Raw genomic sequence first — 11,711 nt, forward strand, 5'->3', positions numbered from 1 at the left:
CCCTCAATCCCTAGTGCACTACCCTCTCAACCTTTACCCAACCCCAAGGGTGGCATCAATGCCATCACCTTGAGGTCTGGCACTAAGTTGCAAGAGAGGAGTCCTGATAAGCCAAGCCCAAGAGATGTCACTCAAGATGAGGATGTTGTGGAGGTAGAAGACATTGAAGAGGAGGATGAGATCCAAGAGGTAGTTGAAGAAGTAATTGCTTAACCAAGGGGCAGAATTCCTAAAGATGGAAACGTCTTGCAAGAAGCTACTCCAATTCCATTTCCCACGTTGGCAAGGAAGACCAAAAAGCAAGTGGAGCTAGATCCCAAGATGGTGGAGATATTCAAAAAGGTTGAGGTAACTATTCCTCTTCTTGATGCTATTTGCCAAGTCTCTAAATATGCTAAGTTTCTAAAGGATTTGTGCATGAACAAGGAAAAGATTCATGATTTAGAAACTATTCCATTGGGAAGCTCAATTTCTGCTTTGATGGGTGATATACCAGAAAAATGTGGTGATCTCGGTCTTTGTTTAGTCACTTGCACTATAGATGGAGTACAATTTGTTGATTGCATGTGTGATCTTGGTGCTTGTGTTAGCATTATGCCTTTATCTGTTTATGAGACATTGAAACTCCCACCATTGAAACGGTCGGTGGCCCGGTTTGTTTTGGCGGATAAAAGTATAATTTCTGTGGTTGGCATTGCGGAAGATATTTTAGTGGGTATAAAGGGGTTTGTCTTCCCAATTGATTTCCATATTCTTGAGATGCCCCCTAGTGACTCCGGAAGAACATCATCTATCTTGCTAGGGAGGCCGTTTTTGAAGACCTCCCAGTTTAAATTGGATGCTTTTTTGGGTACCTACTCTTTTGAGATCGATGGAAGAGCAGTGAGCTTTGATCTTGATGAAGCCATGAGACATCCACCGGAGGATCATTCTATCTTCCGATGTGATATGATTGATAATGTTGTGGCCAAAGTCCACCGTGATAGTCTTAATGGCAAGAAGAGTATGATTCAAGGTCCATGTGTGGGGAGCCCCATGAATGTGAAGAAGATACCTTACCACCTCTGGTGTTGTCGGATGATCAAGTGTCAAGCTATGAACAAAGTGTAGATTTGAAACCACTTCCATCCCACCTAAAATATGCCTTTCTTGAAGAGAATCAAAAGCTCCCGGTGATAATTGCAAAGGAGCTTACCTCCCAACAAGAGGAGAAATTGCTTCATATCTTGAGAAAAAAGAAGAGGGCCATTGGGTGGAGTTTGGCGGACATAGTTGGCATAAGCCCTCAAGTTTGTGAACACTGCATTTTTCTAGAAGAAGGAGCCAAGCCTATTCGGCAACCTCAAAGGCGTCTAAATCCCACCATTCTAGAGGTTGTGAAGAAAGAGGTCACCCGGTTGCTAGAAGCCGACATTATTTATCCGATTTCGGATAGTGAGTGGGTGAGCCCCGTGCAAGTGGTTCCAAAGAAGTCCGGTGTTACTACAATTAAGAATGAGAGTGGGGAGCTTATAGCCACAAGAGTTCAAAACTCATGGAGGGTATGTATTGACTATAGGCACTTGAACTTGGCAACCAGGAAGGACAATTTCCCATTACCTTTCATCGATCAAATGCTTGATCGCTTGTCCGGTAAATCTCATTACTATTTTTTAGATGGCTATTCTGGTTATTTCCAAATCCACATTGCCCCAGAAGACCAAGAAAAAACCACTTTCACATGCCCCTTTGGAACATATGCCTACAAAAGAATGCCCTTTGCCTTGTGTAATGCACCAGCTACGTTCCAAAGGTGTATGATGAGTATATTTGCGGATCTTCTTGAGCATTGTATGGAGGTGTTTATAGACAATTTTAGTGTTTATGGGGACTCCTTTGACCTTTGCTTAGATAATCTTGCAAAAGTATTAGAGCGGTGTACTAACTCAAACCTTGTGCTTAACTTTCAAAAATGCTACTTTATGGTGAGACAAGGTATTGTTTTAGGTCACATTGTCTCTAATGATGGTATTTATGTTGATCTGGCAAAGGTCAATGTTATTTCTGGTTTACCTTACCCCTCTTCTGTGAGGAAAGTCCGTGCTTTTCTTGGTCACGCAGGTTTCTACCGGCGTTTCATCAAGGACTTAAGTAAGGTTGCACTACCTCTCTCTCGGTTGTTGCAAAAGGATGTAGAATTTGATTTGAGGGAAGATTGCATGGAGGCATTTGACTGGAGTAGGCCATTCGAGATCATGTGTGACGCATCTAACTATGCGGTAGGAGCGGCGCTAGCTCAGCGCAAAGGTAAAAATCCCTATGTCATTGCCTATGCCTCTAAGATTTTAGATGGAGCCCAGTCTAATTATACTACCACGGAGAAGGAATTATTAGCAATTGTCTTTGCCTTGGATAAATTCCAGGTCTATTTACTTGGATCCAAAGTGGTAGTATATTTGGACCATGCAGCTTTGAAGTATCTGTTGGCCAAGAAAGAATCGAAACCAAGATTGATCCGATGGGTATTGCTTTTGCAAGAGTTTGATCTAGAGATCAAAGATAGGAGTGGTTCCCAAAATTTAGTGGCGGACCACTTGAGTCGCCTAGAGAACACAAAGGGCAACCTCACTCTTACCAATGATACATTTCCTCTTGAGAGCTTGCTAGCAATATCCAGGGTGATCCCTTGGTATGCACCCAATGCTAATTACTTGGTTGGTGGTACCTTTCCTCCTAATTTTTCTCAACATCAAAGGGATAAGCTCAAGAGCGAATCCAAATATTATGTATGGGATGACCCATATTTGTGGAGATGTAGTGCCAATCAAATAATTAGGAGGTGTATCCCACAATCCGAGTTTAAATCTATTTTGGAGGCTTGCCACTCTTCTGAGGGCGGTGGCCACTTTGGTCCTCAAAGAACTGCTCGGAAGATCCTAGACTACGGATTTTGGTGGCCTACACTCTTTAAGGATGCATCTCTCTTTTGTAACTCTTGCCCACAATGCCTAAGTGTTGAGTTAGGAAATTAACTAAATTAATTAGTGATGACAAACATTATTTTTGGCAAAATAAATAATTAGTGTTGATTTATTAATAAATATATATTGCTAATTATTTATTATATGTTGCAGGCCAAAATTTGAATTATAGCCCAAATTGGAATGAATAGAATACAACAAGGTTGGTGGGCTGGTAAATCAAGCAAAGCCCAAAAGGAAGCAAGCTGAAGAAATCAAAACGGGCCAAGCAAACCATATCCACATCCAAGCCCGATTTGTACTCAGCAAGCAAATTCCCTCTCACTTGCTTTCACCAACTCAACGTTCCTTTTTCCCTGACCATGTCAAATCACAAAACTCAGAAAAGTGAGAAAGAGGAAGAGAAAGCTTCTTCCCTAAGGTGATCATCAAAGAAGCAAGAAAGAGAAAGTCCAAGCTTGAAACTCAGAAGTCTAATCAACCATTTCAAACCAAATCAAGCTTAGGTTAAAGGTAACCCATTTCCTTTTACATGCAACACACTTTCTCCTCTTCAATCTTCAACTCTCTGCCACTCCGTTTTGAGCTATATGGAAAAGAGGATTTCTATTCTTCTCTGCTGTAAATCCACGGTCTCAAACATGTCTTGGGGACCAAGTTGGTTTTCAAGGGCTCAAATCAAGTTGACCATGAGAAGATTTCTATGGTTACTGTTTTATGGCTTTTGGTCAAGATGAGGAAGTCAGAAGGAAAGTTTCTACTCTGGGGATTAAGGAGAAAAAGTGAATCTGTGGGTTGGTGAAGCTCAAGGCTCAAGGTGTTGACCTTGGAAGAAGAATCAAGCAACATGCATGGAGATAAAAGAAGCTTGCTGTTCATTCAGAAAGTAAGGAGAGAAAACCAGTGAATAGAGGTTTTGTTCTAAGAGAGCTCTTTGAAGAAGTTCAACTAACTGGACAGTGTAACCTAATCAAAGGTGCATTCCGCCAGTATGAAGAACTAAATCAGAGGCTTGCTAATCTGGTTTTTCGCATAGCACAGACGCTGTTGATGAAGTCAATCTCCTTCATGTTTTATAGATTGTAATGTACTTTTCTATGTTTATCTTTCTGTAATTTCTTGTGAGAAAAGGCATTGTGAGAAAGCTCAAGTAAAAGCCATGAGTGGAAAAAGGCTGAGTGAAACACTTGAGAGAAAAGCCTAGAGTTATTTTCAGATTTCTTTAGGTATGTTTATGTCTTGTATCTTGTACCTGTGAGGTTTTCCTTTCTTAGTTGGGTTAGCACTAAGAGTGAATAGTTAGGTATTAGCATAGCCAATGTCAAGTTAGGTTAGAACTTGAGTGTGAAAGGATTCGGTCAATCCTGTGAAATTGGTGTATGTAATACTGTTAACTATAGTGAAATTCTTTCACAGTTGTGGAGGAGACTGGACGTAGGTTGCATAGCACAAAGCAACCGAACCAGGATACATGCTGGTGTTAGCTTTTCTCTTCTCTGCTGTGTTCTGTTTTCTGATATTCATGAGACAAAAATAAATTGTCTCATAAATTTCCGCTGCTGAGTTCAAACAGAATCAGAATTGAAAGTTTGCTTAAAAGGGTCATAACAACAACTGAAAAGGAAGGCATAGATTCAACCCCCCTTCTCTAAGCCTACCACAACCTTCAATTGGTATCAGGAACTAAGGTCTCAAGAATCAAGCTTAACCGCTTGGAGCAAAGATCCAATGGCGAACAACTTGGGCACAACCACAGTTGCCTACACCCTTACTGAAGGCCAGTCAAACAACCGGCCACCTTTCTTCAACGGGAAGAACTACTCCTACTGGAAAGAAAGGATAAGGATTTTCATCCAATCCATTGACTACAACATATGGAAGATCATTGTGAGCGGTCCCAAGATCCCAACAAAAACCATTGCTAATGGAGTGGTGACTCCAAAAGAAGAAGCTGAATGGTATGAAGATGATAAGAAGAAGATAGAGCTGAATGCTAAAGCAATCAACCTTCTTCACTGTGCTATCAGCTTTGAAGAGTACCGGAAGGTGTCTAGATGCAAGACAGTCAAAGAAATCTGGGAAAAACTCCAGGTTACACACGAAGGCACAAAACAAGTAAAAGAAACGAGGATTGATATGCTGCGAAAAGAGTACGAGATGTTTAGCATGAAGGATGGAGAAAGCATTGATGAAGCGTTTGAGAGATTCTCAATCATAATCAACAACCTTGATGCTATGGGTACAAACTATGCAGAACAAACCTTGGTGAGAAAACTCCTTAGAAGCCTCACAAAAGAATGGGAAAATACTTCCACTGTCCTAACTGAGAGTAACAACATAAGTCCCATAACTTATGATGAGCTGAGAGGAAAACTCCTTGCCTATGAAGCCACACACACAAACAAAGACTCAAAGAAAAAGGGAATAGCCCTCAAGTCACAAATAGAACCAAAAGAGAGTGAGTCTAGTGATGGTATTTCTGATGACGAGCTTTTGTTTTTTGCTAGGAAATTTAGAAAGATGATGAAGAACAAGGGCAAATACAAGGGTTCAAGCTCAAAGGAGCACAAGATCGACTTGAGCAATGTGACGTGCCATCATTGCAAGGAGGCTGGACACTTCAAGCTAAACTGTCCAAAGCTCAAAAAGGAGGACAAAGGAAAGAAGAAAAGGAAGAGAATGCTCATGGCAGCTTGGGAGGATCTCGAAAACGACTCCAATGAAGAAGAAGAGTCTGAAGGTGAAGACAAAGACTGTTTCATAGCTGGAAACAAAAACTTTGATGAGGTAAATTACTTTGATTTGTCTATGGATAATCTACATGCTATTATTGATGATCTCACCTTAAACAGCTCAAAACTGCTTGACAAGTACAATGAGTGCAGATCTGAAAGAGATGTGTTAAGAGCTGAAAATAATTTTTTAAAAGAAAAGTGAAGGAAACTGAATATGCTTTAGACATCATTGAAAAAAACAGATTTCTAAAATCTGAACTTGAAAAATTAAAAGGAAAGCACATTGTGGATCCTTCTCATGAGTTAATTGCTGAATATGAAAGATTAAATGATATGATTAAAAGGCTGAATAGTGACTTAGCAAAATTTGCTCAAGGTTCTAGTAACTTAGACAAATTACTTCCAAGTCAAAGACCATTGTTTGAAAAATCTGGTTTAGGCTACATAGCCAAGGAAGATGCAGTTTCTAATATTTCCTCTATAAAGTTTGTGGCTTCTTCATCAAATACCAAAACCATACCAAACAAATCTGGTATTGAAAATGCTCAAACATTTGAAGAAAAATTTGATGAAGTATACACAAGTGAAACTGAGCATTCACCAAGAACTGAACCAAGTTCTAACCGGCCAGGTTTGGGTTATATTTCGAAAAATGAGGCTGCTTACAAGAAACCACCTTTTTACAACAAAACCTCATATTCGAAAGGTAAAAATGTTCAAACAAATTCTGGTGAAAATGCTTTTGCAAAGAGGAATAACTTTAATAAAAATCAGTTTGTCAAAAGAAATTCATCTCCTCCAAAAACCAGAAAATTTCAACACTCTAATCATTTTAAGCAATATAACTCATCTCAGTTTCAGCAACACACATCAGAAAATCATTGTGTTAATTGCAAGAAATTTGGTCACTCATATGCACAATGTTTCATTAAAAAAAACGAGTTGTTGGAAACAAAGTTTACAATGTTGTTTGTGATTTCAATGCACTTGGGCAACCAAGATGGATTAACTTCAAAGGATCCAAATCAATTTGGATACCTAAGGCTACTTGAAACTCTTCATGCAGATTTGCCTAGCATCCAAGAACAAAAAGGACATGTGGTACATGGATAGTGGATGTTCAAGGCACATGATTGGAAGGTCAACCTACTTCATCAAACTAAACAAGTATGATGGAGGTTTTGTGACCTTTGGAGATGATGGTAAAGGTAAAATCATTGCTGTTGGAAAAGTAGGTAATGAGCAATCTACTTTCATTGATGATGTACTTTTGGTATGTGGTTTGAAGTACAATCTCTTGAGTATAAGTCAGCTGTGTGATTTAGGATATTTAGTTATCTTCAAAAAGCTTGAATGCTGTGTTGTCAATGAAAAGACAAATGAAGTGATGTTTCAAGCGTTTTAATAATATGTATGGACTTACTCTTGATGAACTAAAAGATCAAAATGTAGCTTGTCTTCACTCTAAAGAATCTAAAAAGTGGTTATGGCACAAGAGATTGGGCCATGCAAGTATGTTTCAAATAAACAAACTTGTAAAGAAAGAATTAGTAAGAGGTCTTTCTTTGATAAAGTTTGACAAAGACATCTCTTGTGATGCTTGCCAAATGGGAAAACAAACAAAAGTTCTTTTAAACCAAAGGAAGACATCTCTACTAAAAGACCACTTGAGTTGCTACACATTGATTTATTTGGTCCAACAAGAACTCAAAGCCTAGGTGGTAAACATTATGGTTTAGTAATTGTGGATGACTACACTAGGTTTGGTTGGGTTTTATTTCTTGCACACAAAAATGAAGCCTTTTCGGCCTTTGAACCTTTTTGCAAGAAAATTCAAAATGAAAAGGATTTAAAAATCTCTTCTATAAGGAGTGATCATGGAACTGAATTTGAAAATAATTTATTTGAATCCTTTTGTGAGGAATTTAGAATATCTCACAACTTCTCTTGTCCAAGAACACCATAACAAAATGGTGTTGTGGAAAGAAGAAATAGAAGCATACAAGAAATGACAAGAGCTATGCTTTGTGAGAGTAATGTTCCAAAATTCCTTTGGGCTGAAGCGGTTAACACGGCTTACCACATTTTGAATAGAACAATCATAAGAAAATTTTTGAAGAAAACCCCTTATGAACTTTGGAAAGGCTACCCACCAAACTTAGATTACTTGCACATTTTTTGATGCAAATGTTTTGTTTTAAATAACAAAGAAAATTTGGGAAAATTTGATCCAAAGGCTTATGAGTGTTTGTTTGTAGGATATTCCACAACTAGTAAAGCATATAGGGTTTATCATCAAGATGCTAGAATTATTGAAGAGTCCATATATGTTATATTTTGTGATACTAACTTGGTGCAAAGCATTTTGGAAGATTGTGATGCAGGAAATCAGGCTCAGAAGGAAGATGAAATCACTCAAAATCATGAAAAAGAAAATTCTGGTCAAACTGAACCAGAAACTACACCTGCTGAAAATTCGAGAGACAATTCCATTTTGTCTCATGAATCTGAAGGAAATCCTGAAGCCAGCAGCACCCAGAATCTTTTGGTATCTCAATCTGCATCCAAGTCCACTAGACCTCGTGAATGGAGATTCTTGAAGAATTATCCTGAGGAATTTGTCATTGGGGACGTCTCTCGTGGAGTGCAAACAAGGTCTTCCACTAGAAAGGCAAATGAAGGATCAAACATTCCCCTTCTTTCACAAATAGAGTCTCAAAACGTCAAGGAAGCACTCAATGACCCTTCTTGGGTTAAAGCTATGGAGGATGAGCTTCTTCAGTTTGAAAAGAACCAAGTATGGACTTTGGTTCCAAGGCCAAGTGGAAAGAAAGTGACCGGCACCAAGTGGATTTTTCGGAACAAGTTGGGAGAAGATGGTAGCATTGCAAGAAACAAGGCAAGGCTAGTGGCACAAGGATATGACCAAGAAGAAGGAATAGACTTTGATGAATCCTTTGCCCCTATTGACCGAATAGAAGCCATAAGACTTCTCTTAGCTTATGCGGCATTTTGTGGTTTTAAATTATATCAAATTGATGTGAAATGTGCATTTTTGAATGGAGTGATAGATAGAGAAGTATATGTGGAGCAGCCTCCTAGTTTTGAAAATAAAGAGCATTCTAATCATGTTTTCAAATTATCTAAAGCTCTCTATGGTTTAAGACAAGCTCATAGAGCTTGGTATGAGAGACTTAGCTCTTTTCTTTTGAAAAATGGTTTTCAAAGAGACACCACTGACACAACTCTATTTATCAAAAACTCTAATGATTCTTTTATTCTAGTCCAAATATATGTTGATGACATTATTTTTGGATCAGCCAATGAATCCCTTTGTTCTGAATTTGGAAAACTCAGGACAAGTGAATTTGACATGAGTATGATGGGTGAACTTAATTTTTTCCTTGGGCTGTAAATTAAACAAACTGAAAAAGTTATTTTCATTCACCAAGAAAAGTATGCCAAGGAATTAGTTAAGAAATTTGGTATGGAAAATGCCAAACCTATGGGAACTCCCATGCATCTTAATTCAAAATTAGATAAGGGAGAAACTGAGAAAGATGTTGATGAGACTAGGTATAGAGGAATGATTGGTTCTCTTATGTACTTAACTTCCTCTAGACCCGATATTGTGCAAAGTGTTGGATTGTGTTCTAGGTTCCAATCCAAACCAAAAGAGTCACATCTTTCTGCAGTTAAAAAGATCATTAGATATGTTCATGGCACATCCAACTTTGGTCTTTGGTATCCTAAGATTGATGATTTTTCTGTAGTTGGTTATTGTGATACAGATTTTGCTGGTGATAGAGTTGATAGAAGGAGTACTTCAGGCCTATGTTGCTTCCTTGGAAAGTCCTTGAATATTTGGTCCAGTAAGAAACAGCCAACAGTAGCTCTATCCACTGCTGAGGCTGAGTATATAGCTGCTTCTTCATGTTGTTCTCAGCTTTTATGGTTAAAAATACAGCTTGCTGATTACAAATTAAATGCTGAGAATATTCCCTTGATGTGTGATAATATGAGTGCCATTAATATTTCTAAAAATCCAGTTTTGCACTCTAGGACTAAGCATATTGAAGTGAAATTTCATTCAATAAGAGAACATGTCCAAAAGGGGGATATTAGTATTCAATTTGTTAAATCAGATGAGCAATTAGCAGATATTTTCACAAAACCATTAGCTGAGGATAGATTCTGCATGCTTAGGACTTGTCTAGGAATTTTGAGTTATGATTCATTGTTTGAAAATTAATGATGTGTTTGTTGAAGTCTTTGTCTCATAGGTTCGGATAAAAAAATTCTGGGCAGAAGAAGAACCATCACTCTGAATTTTATCTTCTGGGCTCTGAACTTTCTTGGAATAGGGTTCTGAACTTTCTTTTTCCAAGAACACTCTTAACTTGCTGCAATTGCAAACTTATTCATGTATTGTGCATGTCTCTTAACATTTCTCTTTATCATCATTTCGATTTTTGGAAAATTGCAACTTCTGTTTTAATTGTGCTAATGTCTTGTTTGAGAATTCTATTTTGCAAGTCAAAGAGACATTTCTTGAATAAGAAATGAGAGATCTGGTTTTTGTAGTGTAAAAATGGACATGGACCATGCTTGAATCTTATTATACATGTGGTCTTTTTTTGTTTTTTTTTTAAACCTTCAAATGATATGAAACTCTTTTTTTGGTTCTAATAATTTTTTACCAAGAATTAGTCTTTGCACATTGTGAGTTTTGTTATATAACTATGGTGTTGCTGGTTGAAATATTATCTTTATTTCTCTTCCGAATTTTTCTAAGTACTTCAAAACGCAACATCTAGCTTTAACATGCCTCTGACACACTATTTTGCAGGTTCTGTTTTGTTTTATTTCTCTCACCTTGATAACAAAAGGGGAGAAAAATACATATATGAGGCTTGATAAGACATAAGACTTACTGAGATTATTGATATTAGTTTTGATTAGTCTTGTGTTTGTTAATTGACTTGTGTTTATGAAATGAAACCTGTTTGACTTGTTTGTGAACTAAACTTGGCTGACTTGTTTGTGAACTAAACCTGGATGACTTTAAGTCATTTGAACTTTATGTTGTGCTGGTGAATTGTTTGTTACATGCTACCATAGTTTGCAATATGTGCTTGTATGGATTATTAGACTTTTGTGCAACCATAGAATTCTAGATAAGCATGTATATACATTAGATTATTGTGTTGGCATTATTGTCTGTGTCCTCAGGTTAAGCGACATTCATATCTCTACTGGCCAGAAATCTGCCCTGCTGAATATTGTCAAGGATGTTGTTCAGAAGTTTGTCTCCCAATCAAATCACTTGATTGCTATAAGCAAAGAGCAAAGGAAGCTAGCAAGCAAGTGCGAAAATTTCCTCTGTAAGTCAAGAGATAGAGTGGCTGTGTTCATAACTTTCATTGATAACCTTCACAAGGATGAAGACCCTGCCACTGATGCTGATGAAGGAGTTGATTCGGAGGGAAATGGTTCGGATGCCTAATAATTGTTTCATGAAGCTGCTGCTGTCTGCTCATTTTGTCTGATGAATTCTATTTCTTTTGCTACTGTTGAACTGTTTTGTCTGCTCATTAGGACTGTGCACTAACTCTCTTCTACAGGTTATAAGGTGCTATTTTTGTTGATCTTGCATATTATCTGCCCTTGATGACAAAAAGGGGAGTAATAGCAATAGGATGCTGGATGGTAAATGTGTCCTAAAATTTTTTTGGCAATGCTACAGCTACTAGTATTTCTTTTGGGATTTTTGTCTGATTGCTGCATTAATTCTTGATTTCATATGCTGAATCCTTTTGCTGCTGATATTAGCTTGATGTTGGGCTGATTATGTGGTGTTGCTTATTTAATATCCCTTAGACAAGATAAATGTGTATAGCTCGTTATTGTACTCTTTTTAAGTACAATGTAAAACAGGAACAAAGAGGAAAGCATAAATCCAGGGGGAGCTAATCTTGAAAAGGAAAGGGGGAGCAACATAAAAGCAAATGACAAA

The 11,711-nt window shown here is 37.8% G+C and overlaps 1 protein-coding gene across 1 annotated transcript; it reads left to right on the forward strand.

The window, feature by feature from the left end:
- Window positions 1-5,096: 5,096 nt before the first annotated feature.
- On the forward strand, window positions 5,097-11,201 carry LOC148581434 (uncharacterized). The gene is made up of 2 exons (XM_088492378.1): window positions 5,097-5,830; window positions 10,928-11,201. Exons 1-2 carry the CDS (start codon window positions 5,097-5,099, stop codon window positions 11,199-11,201), a joined length of 1,008 nt encoding a protein of 335 aa, XP_088348504.1.
- The last annotated feature ends 510 nt before the right edge of the window (window positions 11,202-11,711 follow it).

Source organism: Arachis ipaensis, chromosome B10 (assembly GCF_059453495.1).
Source record: "Arachis ipaensis isolate K30076 ecotype BB chromosome B10, ASM5945349v1, whole genome shotgun sequence".
Classification (NCBI taxonomy): Eukaryota; Viridiplantae; Streptophyta; class Magnoliopsida; order Fabales; family Fabaceae; genus Arachis; species Arachis ipaensis.

Bases quoted from the DNA above. Each gene is read 5' to 3' on its own strand.
- LOC148581434 (XM_088492378.1), top strand. From the start codon at position 5,097: ATGCTGCGAAAAGAGTACGAGATGTTTAGCATGAAGGATGGAGAAAGC. The intron at 5,831-10,927 runs GTACAATGAGTG...CTGTGTCCTCAG, and splicing joins AGCTCAAAACTGCTTGACAA to GTTAAGCGACATTCATATCT.